Source organism: Marmota marmota, unplaced genomic scaffold, assembly GCF_001458135.2.
Source record: "Marmota marmota marmota unplaced genomic scaffold, marMar, whole genome shotgun sequence".
NCBI lineage: Eukaryota > Metazoa > Chordata > Mammalia > Rodentia > Sciuridae > Marmota > Marmota marmota.
In genome coordinates, this window is record NW_026000051.1 from 4,588,177 (window position 1) to 4,607,039 (window position 18,863).

Below are 18,863 nucleotides of genomic sequence, written 5' to 3' on the forward strand. Positions count from 1 at the left end.
GGTTTCCTGTTGCCTCCCCTTGCTCCTGGCCCCCTGTCCTATAGTCTTTGCCAGATCAACTCTCTGTCCCACCAGACCTGAGAGAACTCCCTGATAAGGGAAGCAGACAGACACACAGATACACTGGCCACAGAAGCACAGGCAAGCACAGGCACACTGAAAGGCAAGGGCCATTGGAGAGGGCACTGGTCTGCTGGCAGTAATGACAAGGGGCGTCCACCTTGCCTTCAGCTAACCTGGGCACCAGGAGGATGGCTCTGTGACTAGAGCTCAAGGCTGGCCTCAGCCCTACTTCTGTGTCCCCTGCCCCGACACAGAATCAGCAGTACGATTTCTGTCCCCTCCATTGATATGAGCACCATCTCTGGCTGATGCTCAGTGGTGCAATCTCATCCCTGAAGACCACATTTTTGTCCTCCTTCATTTGGTTTCTCAGCATAAAGAGAAGTACCCAACTGACTACCCAGTGGCCCATCCAGCTGCCACCCCAAGCAGCTTGCTTTGCTTGGCCCTGCAGTGTCCCGACTGTAGCTCTGCCTGGGACACAAGTGCTACGGCAGCAGCAGCCAGGCTTTGGGCGTTGACAAGGACTCAAGCGTGTGCTCAGCTGCTTCTTCCACCTGCCCACCACACTCAGGGCTACTAACAGCAGGCGGACATTGGGGCTCTTCCTGAAGCCCTGGAGGCTAGGAAGTGGAGGCTTCCTGGCTCCAGGGGATTTCTGCAGGGAGCCACCTCTGGAAGGGTGAGGGGCATTGGGTTCCCTGGAGCAAGGTGCTACTGGGCGTGGCACAGTGACAGAGACAGACACAGAGCACACGCCGGGCCTGTGGCCCCCTGCCTGTGGTGTGCAGGCTGGAGCGCTTACCTAGGGAGAGTCCATTGGTGACAGCGGAGGAGGTGAGGGTGAGGCCCTTGCGGGGGCTGCGGGACTCTAGGACACTGTCGTCCAGAAGGTGCCTGGCTTTCTCCGATGGAAATGTCGCACTTTTACTCTCAACTACACTCAACTGACACATCATACTGGAAATGGAAAGGAAGAAAGAAGGCAAAGCTCCTTATCTGCAGGGTAATGGTGGCTGCACCTGCTCTGGGGGCGGGAGTCCAGAGTGCAGCCGCAGGAATAGGCTCTGCCCAGAGCTGCGGACAGTACGGCCCTCTCATGGCATGAACTTGGGCAAGTCACATCCTTTTCCAGAGCCTCAGTTTCTCCATCCATCTACGGCGACTAACACTGCTTGCCCTGCCTGTCTCTCAGGATGAAGATGAGGCTTGTGAGCGATGAGGCCGCGCAAGGGAGGCGCAGTGGGCGTGGCCAGCATGGCTGATCTGGAGTCACCAGCACCTGGCCCGGTCCTGGCTCCAACACTTCCTCACCATTGCAAGGGACATCACCTTGTGACCCTCACTGGACTTATTCTTACAGCATGCATAATAATAGCAGAGGCCTGCGTGGCTCTCAGTGACCTCGGCCTCACAGGTGTGTGGCAGAGCATCTATGGAGGGGAAGGAAACGCCAGGTACCCAGAGAGCGACCCTCTCCTCCCTCAGCCCCGGAGCTCCTCCAGGCTGGGCTGGGACCGAGCCTTAGTGGTAGAAGGAAGGAATGTAGGGAGGACAGAAGGTGGGCGGGTGGGAAGGAGGAGACGGGAAGAAAGCAGGCAGGAGAGAGGGAGGGAGGGAAGGATGGACCCATCTGACCAGGAGTCTGTGCCCAATGCCCAGGGGACACAGGCATGACTGTTCGCAGTCATGCTGAGGACCTACACGTCCCCCAGCTGTCGGCCTCATAGGACAGTGAAGAAGATGCTATGAGGACAGAAAACTGCTCTGAGGACAGTCGCTGGTGTCGGCCTAAGTGAGTCGATGACTTCGGGCATGTTCTCTGGAATCCCACCATTGCTCCTCTGTCCTTTCTCCATTAGCCCAGAGTCTGGGACCCCTGTGAATGGCACAGACTGTGCCACCAGGGGCTCTTTCTGAACCCACACCAACCTCAGGAGAGTTGGCTGGCCACAGACCCCAAACCCCCAGGATGAGGTGGGGAGAGGCCCATCGGGCAGGGCTCTCCCAGCATTTCTGCAGCCATGCCTGCCAATGCAGGCCAGTCTGAAGGCCAGGGAAGGGCTATGCAGTCACCCACTTGTTGCCCAGGCTGTGGCTCTTCCTGTGTCTGGGGACTGGTGGCGTGGGCAGGCTGCCGGCCACAGACGCATCAGGACAGGTGGGCCTCCGTCGGAACCTCGCCGAACTGGAGCCTGCAGAGGGGCCTGTGAACAGAGCAGAGGGAGGGCAATGGGAGTGGGTGGGGTGGTGGCTCAGGGATGGGAAACCCAGGTTTGGGGTGAGGCCCTGGCCTGGCTGTCCACATGCACTTGGGCCTTATAGCTCCTACTGGTCAGATGCTGACTTTTCCCTCCCAATGTCATTGACTCCCAAGGCTGATAACCCACTGCCAGGATGGCCTGGGTGGCCCAGGGCACAGGGCCCACTGGATATCTGATGTCTCAATTCCTGCTTCCAGGTGGCATCTGACAGACCAATCCATAAAAATGGAACTAGGGTAGCACGACCCTAAAGTAAAGGTTCTTGGCCTTGACTTTGCAGAGCCAGAGGGGTCTAGGGAAGGCCTGTTAGTTGCGGGGACTGAAACTACATCTAAGCTTCTGTGCATTTTATTGGCAAGGGGATCCAGCTGGTAGGATGGATCTTTAAGGCTTTCGTTCTTAACCAGGGGATGTGTCAGAACCACCTGGAGAGTGTGGGCTGTCCCTGAGGGCCTTGTGTTCTGCATAAGCTCTGCAGTTGACCCTGAGGCACCCCTGGGGAAGACCCTCTGCTTTAAATGCTGGGACCCAGGCAGGCTCTGTGTGGGGGGAAACAACTCGTGCAATTACTCCAAAGAAGAAGAAGAATGAAAACCATCCTGCTGTGTTTTGCTTTTGCAGTATTGCTGGAGAAGAATCCAGAGGGTGGAACTGCCTTGTTTATCAGCAGCCGTGTGAGGATTACAGTCCCACTGCCTGAGTCACTCAGCTCCCACCCTGGTGCACAAAAGTGGTTTCTAAAGGTCAGGCTGCACTGCTCCTCCCTCTGAGGTTTAAGTGGAAGCTTAGCGGCCCTGGAATGGAGCAGAAATGATAACGATGCTAACTGATTTGGCGCTGTAACCTGGTGCAGTGCTGGGTGCCAGTCTGTCATGCTGCAGGTGGGCACACTGAGCAGACCAGAAGGTGGGGCTTCCAGAGCTGCCACCTGCTGGAGGCAGGACTGAACCCAGGCGTGAGGCTCACTGGACAGAACACAGGGAGAGACTGTATGAAGGATCTGGGGAGCAGGTGACACTTCTCCAGGAAATTTGGAATGGGTAAGCCCAGTCACTGCACTTAGGAAGGAAGGGGGAGGGCCTGGTGCCCACTGTGCACTAATGAGCTGGCATTGTCCATGTCCTGGCTCGCGGACTCGCTGACTTCTCTGAAGTAGGTTCTTTTGTCATCGCCACTTTGGAGGGAAGATCAGAGGCACACCAGGGCCCCAGGCTGGAGGGTGCTGCAGCCTCCGCTGGTTGCCTAAGGCCTGCCCACTCTTGCCTGGCTCCTTCTCACTGGGTCCTGCTGTGCACAGGGCCCCACTGACTGGGCAGCCCCATTGGCTGTCTGATGTACCAATTCCTGCTTCAGGTGGCATCTTGAGAACAGAATCTGATGGACCACAGAATCTGTGTAACAACAGAACCACAATAACCTCTGCATGTAGTTCCTGCTTGCTGGCTGGCTTCCCACTTTGAGTTCTCCAGAACTCTGGACCTGCTTCCGTCTCTTCTACTCAACTCTCTACCCTCCGTCCAGGACTAGGCCCGGATGTGCCCCCTCCCCTTTCTGCTCTGGAGTATTGGGAGGCATGCCTGGCCTCAGATGCCCCTCAACCAGCTGGGGAGGGTGGGCGGGGGCCCCAGCGGAAGAGCCCGTAGCCTCCTGGGCCAGTGTCAGAGCTGATCTGCTCTCCCAGCATTGGGTTGCGGCCACTCCCCCGCCCCCTGCATTGTTGACCAATAGCCTGAGTCTGACATGGAGCCAGAAGAATTTCCATTCAGCTGGGACCCAGATGGGGGGGGGGCTTTCTGCCAGTAAGTGACACCCTCTGCTACTGAAAGGCCTCACGTTCCTGCCCCACCAAGCCTGGGGTGGCCCCCACGTGACAGTGCCAGGGTCACTTGTTTTCTGGTGCTGTTGTAGAGCTGGGCAGCTGGCAAGTTTGCTTGCCCCGTCCTCGGGCAGGGGAAGGGGCAGGATGGGGGTGATGATAATGAGCTGGGGTTCTGCACTTCATAGCAGAGTGCAGTCCCTACTGCCCAGCCTGATATGGCACGGATGGCTGGAAAAACTGACCATGTGGCTTGACTATCTCAGAGGATTGCTCTATTTTTCCTCAGCATAATTTTTCCATGAATAATCTTTAAAGCTCTTTAAGTGGCTGTTTCTTTAGCAGTTTTATTGGAACATATGAGAACTGACGGTCTCTGTGGGGAACGAGATATTATGTGTTGAAGAAAAAGATCTGGTTTTCATTACATTTCTCTCAAGAAACCAAAACACTGTCCAAAAGACCACTCATTGATTAGAAGAGAAAAAAACCACAGGGCCTTCTAATAATGGCCTTGGAGTGGTTGGGGTAAAGGACAATGAACACTGATGACAAAGGACTTGGGATCCGGAGGTGGCCAGGCCTGGACTCCCACCTGTATCTGCACTTCAGGCTGAGCAAGGGTCTTGGGCAAGTCACCTCACCCCTTTGAGCCCTCAGGCTACATCTACAAAACAGGAATGGTGATCCTGTGCCCGCAGCCTCCCCGGGAGGGGTCAACCACACAGTAACCTGCCTTCTGCTCCCATAGATGTTTACTGCTCCCTGACCTAGGGGCTGCCTCTGGGCCAACCACCAGAGCTACAAAATGGATTAGAAAGATGATGTTCTGCTTTTATGGGATTGGGAGTCAAGTGTGGGAGAGGTAACTGAACCCAGGAGAGACTCCTGCTTTGACAGGAGAATGAGAATAATCAGTGCAGCAGGAGCATCATCTGTACCAGGAGTGAAACACCACCACTGTGATGGTAATGGTGCTAAATGCTAACATTCACTGAGCACTCCTGAGGTTCCCGAACCCAAGATAAATGCTTGGTTCACAGCATCTATTTATTGCAACAACACTGTCATGCAGGTACTATTGTTATCTCAATTTGACAACGTGGAATCTGAGGGTCAGAGGGTTCAATAACCTGCCCAGTTGAGCAGCTGGCGAGTGGGAGAGCTCTGGCTGCTGCATTTGAGAACCCAGAGGGAGGACCAGAGAATCCTGGAAAATCTAACATCCCAGCTGTTGCAAGAAGAGCTCCAGCGTGAGCAGCGACGGAAGCAGAAGGAGCTGCGTGTGCAGACTCAGGTGACGGCAGGCTCCAAGGAGCCTGGAGATTCCCCAGGGGAAGGTGCTCTGGCGCCCTCAGACTCCCACCCTAGGAAGCCCCTGCTGGCTGGAGAGCAACTGGATGTGGCCAACTTGAGGCTGCAGGTGGGGTGGAGAGGTGTGGCTGAGAGGTATCCAGGAGGCGGCCAGGTAGAGATGTAGAGGGAGGGAACCCGGAGTTACCCTCCTGGAGTGGTGCCCTGCACTCAGGGGGAGGTTTGAGGGATAGTGAGCAGGCCGTGTGGGGCTGGTGTCTGGAGGCCACTGGCTGGCCTCACATGGCTGCTGAGGAGGGCCTGCTCTGGGCTGGGGAACCTCTTTCCCACAGATTTCAGGCTGCCTCCGAGTGCTGCCCTGGGCCAGCGCTGTCCTATTCCAGTCTGCTTGAGGGGCGCCTTCCAAGTCTTGCACATCGGGAATTAATGGGAGGCAGCTGTGACAGAGAGGAAACTACTTAACTTGGAGTCACAAGGCTTGGGTTCCAGTCCCGCCTGAGTGACCCATCTGAATGGGAGGCTCTTCCAAAGCGTGTCTTTCCTCACTGGAGGAGGAACGACCATGTGCTACTGGGAGCTCCTGCCAGCACCGTCCCGGCTTCTGGTGTGCAGGGCGGACTTCTGCCCAAGTGAAGGCTCAGTGTCCTCTGTTTCCTGCTTGCCTGAGTAGATAGTCCTGTTCCCAGACTGAGGACTTGGGCCCTTCTGGGTCTGCCGGAGCCCCGTGGCTCTTAGGGATGCTGGACCTCTTACACAGAAAGTCTCTGAGTGGGTGGGCTGGGGTTGTGGCTCAGTGGTAGAGCCCTCGCCTAGCACATGCAAGGCCCTGGGTTTGATCCTCAGCACCACATAAAAATAAATAAAATACAGGTATTGTGCCCATCTATAACTAAAAAATAAATATTAACCAAAAAGAAAGCCTCTGAGTGGGTTTCATGGAGAGGTCTGAGAACTGATCACACACATTTACTTCCACATACATTTTGTGTTTCTCAAACATGTAGCTCTCACAGGTCCTTGCTGCAAGCCAAGATCAAGCTTATACACCACACAGAAGGCCACTTCATTTCCTCTTGAAAACAGCATCCAATCACCCCTCGACTGGGCTTAGGTTGTGGCCTGCTCTCTGCACAGACAGAAGGTGCAGACTCCCAGGCCACAGGGAGCCAGGGGAGCCTGGTACCTGTGTGTCCCTAGCGGGACAGTGAGACTGGGCAAAGTGGGCTTGAGTCTTGGCCCCTCTGCTTTTTTTTTTTTTGGTTTTTTTTTTTTGGTGCTGGGGATTGAACTCAGGGGCACTCGACCACTGAGCCACATCTCCAGCCCTATTTTGGATTTTATTTAGAGGCAGGGTCGCACTGAATTGCTTAGCACCTCATGGTTGCTGAGGCTGGCTTTGAACTCACGATTCTCCTGCCTCAGTCTCCCTAGCCGCTGGGATTATAGGCATGTGCCACTGCGCCTGGCTTGGTCCTTCTTCTTGACGTTGACATGACCAACTCCCAGCCCGTGAGCTCCTTGTGTGGAAGCCCTCCGCCATTCAGAAGACAGAAAAGGTTTCCAGAGGGAGGAGCCTCTGGAGGGAGGCAGGCTCTACCTCGTCCCTGGGCTGCTCTCTTCCTCATCAAGCAGAACTTGGGGTTGCCAACAGACCACTTGGAACCCAAAATGTCTCCTCCTGGTGAAAGACCTAGGGGGCTCCCAGTGCCTTATCAGGCCTGAGGATGCCAATATAGCCACAGCCAGAGGACAGCAGTGGCCACAGGAGGGCTAGCTGTGTGCTCAGGTCAGTCTGGGAGGGTAGGCCTCCCGTGCACCAGGGGGCCCTGTGAGGAGAGTTGGCATGACATCGAGGGCAAGTAAGAAGTGATGGTGGGGATCTACTCGGAGGGGACACAGAAGTGGCTGCAGGGGTCCCTTGAAAGGGGATATGCATGTCTCTTGGTCAGGGAAGGTAAAGTCTCTAGAACACTGTGCCAGTTCCCAGGAGAGGGACAGGTGAACTGACCACTACCTGGAAGTCACAGCGCCCTACAGCAACAGCATCCACTGCTCTGACTGTGTCCCATCCTAGGCTATGGTCAGCAAGTAGAGGAACACAGGGAGAGGAAGCCACACTGCTGCTCTCTTGCCACAAGCACCCAGGCCTGAAGAACCCCAGTCAGGGCAGGGAAAAGAGATTTAGTGCCAGTCAGGTATAGAGTTCTGATTCTAGTGTCTGAGGACCAGTGGAGACAGTGGCTGGCTCCAAGTGCCTATAGGAGATGCAGGGATGTGCCAGGCGGTTTCCTGGGCAGGTGCTTTTTTTTTGTACTGCACAGGTGCACCAGGCAACAGGGACAGAGCCCTGAGTGCTCCGGGGCCCTCACTCACACCCTGCTTTTCCCATGTTAGATACAAGTGACACATCTATCCAGGCTCCTAGGCTCAGCAATCGGCTCTGCCACTTCTTTGACATGTGAGGCTGGGTGAGCCCCTGGCATCCTCACCTACAGAATGGCCCACATCACAGGGAGGTGTCAGGGGCACTGAGTGAGCACATGCAGAGATTGGGAGGACAGGGATGGGGCAGCAGCTCCGTTTTCCTCCTGTGAATTAGCTGGGGTGCTGTCCACATAGTCCATTACTGCTGCCTGAGTGGTAGGGTCTCCCTCCGCTCTCCTTAGGCCTGAGCAGGCCTTGTGGCTGCTCTGACTCACAGAGTGAGGCTGGGTCATGAAGACCCTGCCATGCAAGCTTCCTTCATGCCCTCCTAGGACATTCATTCTGGGGACAGCCAGCTGGCCCCAGCCTTGGAGTCTGATGACTTAGAGGCTGCCATACTGTGAGGAAGCCCAGCTGCTATGGAGTGGCCCTAAGTATGTGTTCTGCCACTGCTGCAGCCCCAGCCCAGCAAGCCCCAGGCATCTGAGTCATGATATCTCCAGATGTCTTCAACCCCAGTCTGACCTTCTGAACCATGGATGTGTATTTGTCATAAAATGTTTGTTTTGTGACCCTGGCTTCTGGGGGACACGGCTGATAAGTACCTGAGTAGGAGCTGGTTGAGGGCCATGGGCCCCTGTGCAGTGCTGGCAGGTCTTCATTGGAGCCTACCTGGGAGGGCTGAGAGCACTCCCGTGAGGCAGAGTGTGCAAGTGCCATGCGTGGGCTTCCCAGCACCTCCTCAGAGATTCCCCTAGTGACCCTGTGGTGAGAGACTGTGGTGTGAAGCATTCCTGTTCCCAGGAAAACCAAGGCTCAGAGAGATTAAGCCAACTGCCAGGGGTCCTACAGTCCCCAGGTGCTTGAGTTAAGCTCTGAACCTCGGTCTGGCTGGCCCTAGTACAGGGCTTAGTACCAGATGATAAAACCAGGAGACAGAAAGATGCATCAGAGAGCGGCCCTGAAGTGCAGGTGCAGACTGTGGAGGCCAAGGCCAAGGCCAAGGCTACCCTGGACTCTAGTCCGAGGACAAGTGTCCTTTGGGAAAGCCATGCAGAGGTGGGGCCAATCTGGAAATGTCCTAATCAGTTCCAAAACCATGAAATGTGTCTTGCGTGAGTTTTTCTCTCCAGGAAAGTAGTAGTTCATTTATGTAAGCTAAACATTACATGAGGGGGAGCAGGGGTTTGAAGATGTGGCATTCCTGGCCTTTTTTCCTCCACAGACCTGGAAACCAAGGTTTCTTCATCTCCTTTCTCACAGTCTATTTGTTGGAAGTGCATGGCCATTCCCCAGGGGTGGAAAGTGGGGGATAGCCCTCTCTGGGGTCTAGGGGCCATCCAAGGAGCCAAAGGAAGACTGCAGCTTAGAGACCACTTTTGATTATAATTAAGCTCCTGGAGAGGCAGTGACCGTGGCTGCTATCAATGCCTGGGTCAAGGCCTCCCAGGCCCCGAGGCAGAGGAGCTGGCTAGAGAAGGATTAGAGCATGCCCCATCCCACTGCTGGCCATCTTGGCCTGCTCACACTGGCCTTCTTTTGATTATGAACCTGCCAGTTCTTGCCCTTGATTTTACTGCCTATCTTCCCCACCACTTGTGAGTGCTAGGGGTCAGGGTCTTGCCTTGCTCTTGCTGGGCAATTGGCCCATAGCATGTCTGAATGAATGCACGAGAACATCTGGGGGCCTTTCCTTGGCAGGTGTGGGGATGTCTGACTGCTGGAAAGAGCCCCAATGGAGCCTAACCCCCCTCCTGAGTAACGAAGGGAGGCTACGTTCCTCCCATTCCTGGGACTGCATGAGGCACATTCCAGTTCCTGAGTCTGGTCGGGCTCCTGCCACGCGGCTCAGTCTAACTGCCAGACCCAGAGAGGCCTCCCTGGAGCTGCCTTTCTGGTCCTTGCCTCTGGGGGACCCCTATCTGCCCCTGGCTATAGCAGCACCCCCCTCTCTGTCCTTTGAGGTGGCGAGGGGAGAGTTTGGGCCACTGAGCGTTCTTCAGCCTTCAGATACTCCCCAGCCCTCTGGTGATCAATGCAAACCTTCACATCCTGCTTCCAGGGCTGAAGCCAGGGATTTGGAAGACGGGTGGAAAACACTCCTGTGTGCCGGCTCCCTGCACTGAGTAGAAACTTGCCAGCATCAGCACTTCCCTGGAAGGCTATGCAAAATCAGTGGTCAGCCCATGCTGGAGCTGCCACCAAGACTGGGTGCCAGGAGCTCCAGGGCTGGGCTGAGGGGTAAGGCAGGTGACTAAGGCATTTACCCAGGGCCCCTCTGTGCTGGGCTGGTGGAGTTCCACACTGGGCCCTCCATCAGGGGGCTTTTAGTCTGGTGAGGAAAGTAGACATGGGACAAAGGAGCCCAGGGATGACTGGAGGGACATATAGTGCAGGAGAGGTAGAGTGCTGGCAGGAGGGTGCAGCATGGGGCTGGGGCCAGTCATAAGGATTCTAGGCTTTGCAGGTCACAGGGGCTCTGTCCACCCACTCATCTCTGCCATTGAAAGCAGACAGGCAATCTGTCTGGGGGTGGGTGTGGCTGTGCATCCTCCTATGCAAAAATCAGGGTGGGCCAGTTTTGGCCCACAGCTTGCTGGCCCTTGTGAGATGGCACCTGACCTGGTGGGGGTGGAAGCTGGGGAGGCCTCCCTGAGGCAGTGCCAATTAGCTAAAAGCTGAAGGCTGATTCAGTGACAGGCAGAATCTTGGTGTTGACAACCACAGCACCAATGACAAAGCTGCACCTGTGGGTCTGGTGTGTCAGGCTCCGCAATGCTTCACACATATCACCTCAGAAAGTCCCCATGACAGCCCAGTGAGGGACGAGTATGTCAGTCCTACTTTACAGATGGAGTGTGGGTTACAGAGCATCTCAGAGGAAAAAGTTGTCTGGGGGAGTATTCTAGAACAGGGAGCAGGTGGAGACCAGCCCAGCCCCAAGAGCTTTCCCTTGGACACATTTGCCAGGGGCCATTTGTCATGGGAAGGCAGTGAGCTTGGAAGATGTTTTAATGGTGGGCACAAGGAAGCCCCATGAGCTCCATGAAAATCAAGCCATGGCCAACAGTGACTTGAGTACCTTGAGGTGTAGATAAGAGCATCTTCCAAGCTCTGAGGAGCAACCATATTGCCCTCTGCCAAGTTATCAGAGGACCAGGGTGCTAGGGTATGGTCCAGCTGGCAGGATGGAGTTCACAGAGGCCGGGAGACAGGGAGCTGGGAATGCAGCCCAGGGACAGGGCAGAGGCCTTGCAGGGTGGGGCTTGCAGAAGGCTGCAGTACTGCCCAGCTCCGCCACCCCATGGCTCTGACATGGGAGCGTGGAGATGGTGGTTTGAGCAGGTCCAAGGCTGGAGGGGGCATGGCAACGGCTTGCTACCCCTTCCCAAATAGGCACTGCATGTCAAACTACACTGGATGCCTTCCAAACATGGTCCTGGTCTGACATTCTAACATTCCTGGGATGATGGTTTTAGTATCCCATTTTATAGGTAAGGAATTGAAACCCAGAGGGGTGAAGTCATGTATGTAAGACTGCAGTGGTCTAAATCACAGGTTAGTGTGCTCCAGAGCTCAAACTAGGAGAAATGCTGCTAGAGATCAGCCCTGGTCACTGAAAGCTGGCTGGACTGTGACTAAAAGGTAACATGATGAAAATGACAGTGAAGCCACCAACACCAGGGGCATTGTCACAATGCGCTGACACAGGCAGAGAGCACTTTACGGGCCTGACTTATCAGGAATTATGACAGCTCTACAAGAGTGTGCCATCTTAGCGCCACTCTGTGGGGGAGATCACTGAAGACCAGAGAAGCCACATGTCAAGCTGGGAAAGGTGGGGCTGGGGCTTGATGCAGAGCCTGGGAGCTCATCACCAGGAACGTGTATGCACGCACATGTGCGCTCCCTAACAGGGGAATAAATCCAATGCTCCCAGGAGGATGAGCCACCTGAACATGGTGACACCCAAACCCTAGGCATCCAGGGCACCCCTGAGGGGCACATAACCCAACCCCCGGCCCACATGCCCCAAAGGTAAAGGTCTAGGTGGCCTGGAGAAGATCCTGGGTTTTTCTGTTCCTCATGCACACTTCCAACTTGGGGCTCTGTTTTTCCCTTTCTTGGGGCTGTTCACTCCCAGGGTCCTCCAGGGAGCCTCTGCACAGGGGTGTCCCTCAGGGGTCCAATGTGATCAGGAGCCTGGCAGGTTGGCATGGGACACCAAGTGGGGACAGTTGAGTCTGCCACACTCCAAACTCAGCTGTGCCCTTTGGCTCCACAGGCAAAGGCCAACCCAGCAGCCACCTTTAGTCCATGAGGGCTCTGATCCTACCTGAGGTGGCTACGATACCTGCCAGATCTTCCTTGGATGAAACTAGTCTTGGAGAGCTGCTTCCTGGTTCAATTCTGAGTGACAGTCTGAAACAAAGATTTTCACAAAATCAGACGGGCCCCTGGCTTATCCGAGGGAGAACAAAGCAAGAGTGCATTTGGGGTTGGGATATGGGATGTCATTGAAGGGCCAAGTAGCCACAGGACCCAGGAACACTGTGAGATCTGCTCCCAATCACAGCTGCATACATTTTATAAATGAGGACACTGGGGGCAGTGGGACTAAGTAGCTTCCTTTCCCAAATTCACAGGGCCAGCAGTGCAGAGCAGAGCAGGGATGCTCTCACACACATGAAGGCCCTGTGGGTCACAACTGGCAACCTGGGGTAGCTCTTTCTGGAGTGGATGGAGACAGCCCCCAGTGAGGTGAAGGAAACCCTGAGCCCACTACCAAACTGACTGCAGGCTTTCTGTCTCCAGAGAGCTGGCGGCTCCAGCTCCCCCAGGCTACAGAGTCGGGTAGATCTGGGACCCCTGGGCCTCCCAGCCAGATGGAGGGGAACCAGCCCCTCTCTGCACACAGGAGGAGGGCCAGGTGCCCCCTGCTATAGCAGAGGCATGGAACACCCAGACAGCCTCCTGAATGGAAGCAAGAAGAGAAGAAATAGCCTGGCAGCCTGCAGACCTCCTCTCACAAAGAAGGAAAGAAAAAGGGAGACAGCGCTGCCCGGGCCTGACCCAGCACCCCAGGAAATCCCCTCAGGCGTTCTCAATGGGGGGGAAGACTTACTAAAAAGATGGCTGAACACAACAAAATCTGAAAAATGAGAGGATGAAACAAAGGAACAAGATGGAACAGGGGACTGTGGACTGAGAGGACTAAATGGAAGATTGGAATGAGAACGTGCTGGCCCAACACCTCAGTGGAAACAGATCACCTGGGGACACTGAGCACTGGGGAGGAGCTCGCAGCCCTTAGAGAGGAGCTCAGGACGAGGAGGGCAGAGAACATGCAACACATGGCACCCTGAACGACAGAAGCCAGGAAATGGCATGGATGAGAAAGTCCATCGGAGCAGAGAGACCCTGCGTGGCTCTGAGGCTGTACCCTATAGGGCTTTGGAACTTCACAGAGCTCTTCACCCCCAGGCAGACAAAACAACAGACTTACTTGAGACTTCTCTACAGCACCACCCAAAGCCAGGAGGCAATGCACAGGGTCTACAGGCCTGGGGGAGAGCAGAGCCCCAGCCCATGCAGACATTTCCATGGAGAACTCAGGGAGTGCAGGACCCATGAGGGCGGGGAGGGGCCTGCTTCCTGATGAAATTCAGCTATTAAGGGAGCGTTTTGAAAATAAAGACTCCAGGAACTGAGATGCTGTGGGGGAACGACAGGTGGTAAGAACTGAATCCACTTAAAAACATGAAACAGTAGGAATTGTGATTCCTGAACATGATGTTTATGTTATAAACTTGAACTACGCTGTCCAATAATAACACAACTAACAAAAATCTGGAAGGTGGTGGAGGTGAAGGAGGGGGTAGTGCTCATAGTTTCAGCTTTCAAAACTGGAGCCAACTGATACCGGACACAGTAGAAACCTAGATACAAGGAAACTCACTGACTCAGGCCTCTTCATGTTTTTCCTGATCCCTCTTAAGAATCTTAGGAGGCTCATTTGGAAAATAATATCCCTTGTAAAAGAAATATTATTTAGAGAGCAGAGATTCTTGCCTTTTATTTCAGTTCCTTTTTCTTGTTGAATTAAACTAAAATACTTGAATTAAAAAATAGCAAGGGTGGTATGATCCTATTTTAATAAATTCCATCATTGCATCCATCCATTGGTCCATGCTTCATGTACATGTAAATTTTCCACACATAGAAAAATGTCCAAAATGATGTTTACTTAATTCTAATGGGTGTGCTTTCTAGGTGGCAGGAATTTGGGTAATAAAAAAAAAAAAAAAAAAAAAAGGGGCCAAAGCACTAACTGGGCCTCTTGGTGCAATACCTCAAAGCAGACGGGAAGTGTGTTAGGCAAGCAGGTCACCAATGTCCTATGTGAGGGTGAGAAGCCAGTCTCCAGGTGCGAGCTGGCCATGGAGAGGATGCCCCCAGCAGAACCACAGGCCCTGAGTCCTCTTGCTACTCAGAGCCAGGACCTCCCTGGGAAAGGAGCCCCAGTGGTGGCTGATTGGGGCCAAAATGTAGCCTTCCCTGCTGGGCTTGCCCATTTTGGCCACAACAAAGGGGTGACCGTCCTTTAGCATCAAGTGCTGAGGGTGCTCTTTGACCTTCAGAAAAGAAGGCGTAATCGCTATCAATCTTCAGCCTTTCCAGGGATTGTGTCATGGTCACAAATATTTATAGACCATTTTTCTCTTTAAAGAATATCACTGTTAATGAAAAACTACTGTCTCTTTAAATCGAAAGTCTGGCGCATGAATGGAAAATATTACCCAGAACCTAAGCAGGAATAGTCTCGGCTGCAGGGCACTCTTTTCAGGAACAGCAAATGCTTTGTGAATAAAACAACTTGTGTGATGAACTGCAGTTTTAATGGTAATCTCTGGCTTCATCTGTTCTTGTTGCTATTATGTAATAGATTACAATTTCACATTATTTTTAATTTTGACAAATTATTTTATAATAACAACTAATATATTACGTCTAGGATCTTAGAACCACAGAGGGAACTCTGAAAGAAGACAGATCTCCAGGCCCCACCCGAGACATCTGGATGGTTAGAAAGTGTTTAGGGCAGCTCTGATTTATAGCCAGGACAGCAAGCTGCTACGGCAGAGCTGGCCAGTGGGGCGCTGCTGACCAGCCGTTCCCAGATCCCAGTGTGGGACTCAGTGGCCACAGTTCTCCACAGTTTTCATTGGCTTAGATGAATACCAAGTAATAAGGAAGACCAAATTTGTAGACATAAAACTGGAAGAGAGAGAGAGAGAGAAAATCCATACTAGATAACAAGATTCAAAGGAATCATGGTATACTGGGAGCAACCAGTAGGATAAGATTTAAAAGAAAACCTGTAAAGTTGACATTTAGGTAGCAAATGATCAACTGCAGGATGGCTGAGACTGGCCTTGATATCAGGTTACATGAAAAGGAACTGAGACTCACAGGTGACCTGAAACTCAAAATGAGCCAAGAGGATGCCCAACCAATATGGCAGGGTTGATACCCAAAGTCCGCCTTCTCCCTCCAAAGACAGAAACGCTGGATATACTCCCAGGTGTCTCCAGTGAAGAAAGAACTGAGGACCAGAGCAGGGTGAGCCATGACAAGCCACAGGGTCTGCAGTGGTCTCTCTGACAAGTGGGTCTATCCACAGGGGCTGCCAAGAGATGGTGCTGGGGGTTCACTCGCTTGCCCCATGGGCCACGTGGGAAAACCACACTCAGAAGGGAAAACAATAGCTCGGACCTTGGGGCCTGAGGCACCAGGGCTGTGCAGACAGTGCTGCTGTTTACCTGGTTTCTGGAGGGCATACAGTGCTGTGGGTGCTGGGGCATGGGGGCCCTGTTACTTACTGGTCCCAACAAGGGCTAGATCACCCCCAGGGACTTGAGTGCTAGGGACAACACAGCTGGTAGGCCTGACTCAGGGGTGGGTGGGGACTCACTTATAGTTGTCATCTTCCACGAACTTCTGGAGCTCTTCAATGTAGCGCACTGACTTCAGGTACTTCTGCACATGGGGCAGGGTTGTGAGGTGATCTGCAAAAGGCAGACAAAACCCAGAGGCCTCAGTCTCTCCCACCTCCAGTCCCAAAGGAAAAGCACAGGAAGTACAAATTAGATGCTCCTTGGATACTGAGGTCCATTCCCTCTGCCAGCAGTGCTGACCTGCCTCGGGGTCAGACCCTGTGCTGGGCACAAAGGGTGGTCAGACCTAGGTTAGGCCCTTGAGGAGCGACCCCTAAATGTGTGGGCCACAGACGCCACACTCCAAGGCCACCACAGTTCTCTGGCCAGGAAGGAGAATCTGAGGCCTCCACTTAGAGCTCAGAGTTGGGAAGAGAAGGTGTGCTGACCTCTAGAACAGACTAGAAACAGCTGTCTGTGCCCTAAACATATGTCCACTGGAGGAATCAGGCAAACCTCCCATGCCTGCCCACTGTCTGTGTGGCAGGAATGCAGGAACCACTGATTTGGGTGCACAAGCCCAACCCAGACCATGGCCCGTGGCTTTAGCTGATGCATGCTGGGAAGAAAGGCAGGAGCCCTGTGCCTGAGCACCAGTCTGAGCTGGACTGGGCTCCAGGTGACTCACAGGAGTCATCTATCTTAACCTTCACTCAGCCTCACATAGGAGGCATGGAGGAAGAACCTGGGCAACTGAGAAGCAACAGAGCCATGGTGGACCCAGGTTAGCAGAAGCCATGCCACACCACACTGCCTCTCCTTCTTGGGTGATTGCTGCCAGCCACTCTCTGTAGACTTCACAGTCACTGCACTCCTCCTGAGGGGGCCACGGGGTGGGACAGAAACTTTAATTGGCAGGAGTGGAGGAGGCTTTGAAGAGGATGGGTAGGGAGGACCCTCTTTTTCCTGGACGGGCATCCAGATGCTGGGGGAGCCCTTGGAGGCTTGGCCCCTTGGCTGCCAGATTCTGAAGGTCATTTTACTTCTCTGAAGTCTCCATGTTCTTGTCTGTGAAACGCGAATAAGGACACCTGCTTTAAGAGCTGATGCAGTGGCAAGTGAGGCTAATAGTGAAAGGTGAGAGCACTCCCTGAGCTCTGCTGAAACATGAGGGCTGTGCCCAGAGCACCGCTCACGTCATGGCCCCAGCTTCATGCATGAACAAACCTTATAGAGGAGAAAGTGACTTTTCAAGAGGTAGCTCTGAGACTTCAACTGAGTCTGTCTGACCTGAAGCCTATGTCTGTGACTGCTCTGCTCATCATGGTGAGTGGAGGCTCTGGGACAAGGGAGGCCCCTGCATTGAGAACACAGGTACCTGTCAGAGGAAGGCTGACCTGGATGGTGGCCTTTGAAGACCAAACTGATGTGGAAAGGATCTAGCACATATTTGAAGCTTGAGATATTAAAATGAAGAGCTTTGTTGGACTACCTGGTTTCTGAAGTGTTCTAGAAGAAATTTGATGTTGGACCCAAATTTCAATGATGCAAGGTCTTAAAATCTCAAGAAACAAGGTTACTAACCATAGCTGCAGGAAACTTGTAAATCAGCAATTATTCGGAGAATATTGTTCATCTGATTAGATCTTTGTTCATTTTCCATGATGCTGCCTGAGGCAGGATATGCAGAATCGATGTAGATTAGATCCAGAAGATAGATTCCTAAAATTAAAGAAGACATTAACTGTGGTCGGAGTTCACTACTGATCAGAGCAAAAGAGCACAAAATAGCCCTGTTCTGCAAGAAGGTAGAAAGGATGGCTCAAGGAGACCCGTTTTGACTGCAATTCCAATCCTGACTCCTCATTTTTCATGCAGACTGTAAATTGAACATCTGAGCAACATCCAAAATGAATGCTGGCAGAGTTTAACATTTCTTGTTCATACTTTTTCCAACAATAAAGCTTTTTACTTATAATACAAATGGAAAATAACAGGACATGAAAGAGATGAATACTTTAATTTTTCACGAACCAGTAAAGTTTATTTAACAGGTCTAAACTGTCATGTTGAGCAGGATATCTGTTTGAGCTGTTATAGTTTGGATCTGGAACATTTTCCAAAGGCTCATGTATGGAAAGCTTCAGAGATTTAGGGAAGTGACTGGATCATGAGGGCTCTAACCTTAAGAATGGATTAGTCCACTGGGGGATTCATGGCTAAATGGAGACTAGGAGTGGTGGTGGAGACTAGGAGGTGGAACCTAGTTGGCAGGGGTGGGTCCTTGGAGGCATGACCTTGGGGACTGTATCTTGTCTCCCCCATTCCTTGCTCTCTCTCACTCTACCTCCCAGTCACCATGAGGTAAGTAGCTATGCTTCACTACTCCCTTCTGCCATGACACTCTGCCTCACCACAGCCCAGAAACAATGGAGCCAGCCAACCGTGGACTGAAACCTCAGAAACCAGAAGCCAAAATAATTCCTCCCTTCTTTAAGTTGTTTATCTCAGGTATTTTTTTCAAAGCAATAAAAAAAGACTAACATGTTAAATTCTCTTCATTTATTCACTTAAGTGTGTGTTTATTTGTCTCTGTCCAAATAGTATGCATGCACGCACATATACAATCATAGATTAACTAGAGAACAAAAGAAGAGATTAAAAATGGAAAAGTTCTCAGTACACAGAACTAAGACTAGACAGAGAATTCTCCTGAGAATGCTTAAAATAAGGTATGATATAAAAACATTGTCATGGGCTGGGGATGTGGCTCAAGTGGTAGCGCGCTCGCCCGGCATGCGTGCGGCCTGGGTTCGATCCTCAGCACCACATACAAACAAAGATGTTGTGTCCGCCAAAAACTAAAAAATAAATAGTAAAAAAATTCTCTCTCTCTCTCCCTCTCTCTCACTCTCTCTTTAAAAAAAAAAACAAAAAACATTGTCATAACAGGCCAGTAATGAGCTGGGGGAATTCAGGTCAAGTTGCCAGTGAGAGAGAGAGAGAGAGAGAGAGCGAGAGAGAGAGAATATATATATATATATA

At 52.6% G+C, this 18,863-nt stretch overlaps 1 protein-coding gene across 16 annotated transcripts in view; it reads right to left on the reverse strand.

Moving 5' to 3' along the window:
• Ralgps1 (Ral GEF with PH domain and SH3 binding motif 1) overlaps nt 1-18,863 on the reverse strand; it is a 258,635-nt gene that overhangs the window by 24,877 nt on the left and 214,895 nt on the right. For 12 of the 16 annotated variants that reach the window (XM_048813018.1, XM_015497571.2, XM_048813019.1 and 9 more), the window contains 5 exons: nt 17,403-17,540; nt 15,857-15,950; nt 12,236-12,303; nt 2,144-2,270; nt 869-1,023 (listed from right to left, as the gene is read on the reverse strand). In XM_048813018.1, coding sequence (XP_048668975.1) covers nt 869-1,023; nt 2,144-2,270; nt 12,236-12,303; nt 15,857-15,950; nt 17,403-17,540 — 582 coding nt within the window. Of the gene's footprint in view, nt 1-868; nt 1,024-2,143; nt 2,271-4,260; nt 5,895-12,235; nt 12,304-15,856; nt 15,951-17,402; nt 17,541-18,863 lie in introns of those variants that run through there. The other 4 variants (XM_048813023.1, XM_015497573.2, XM_015497572.2 and 1 more) reach the window with 2 other exon arrangements.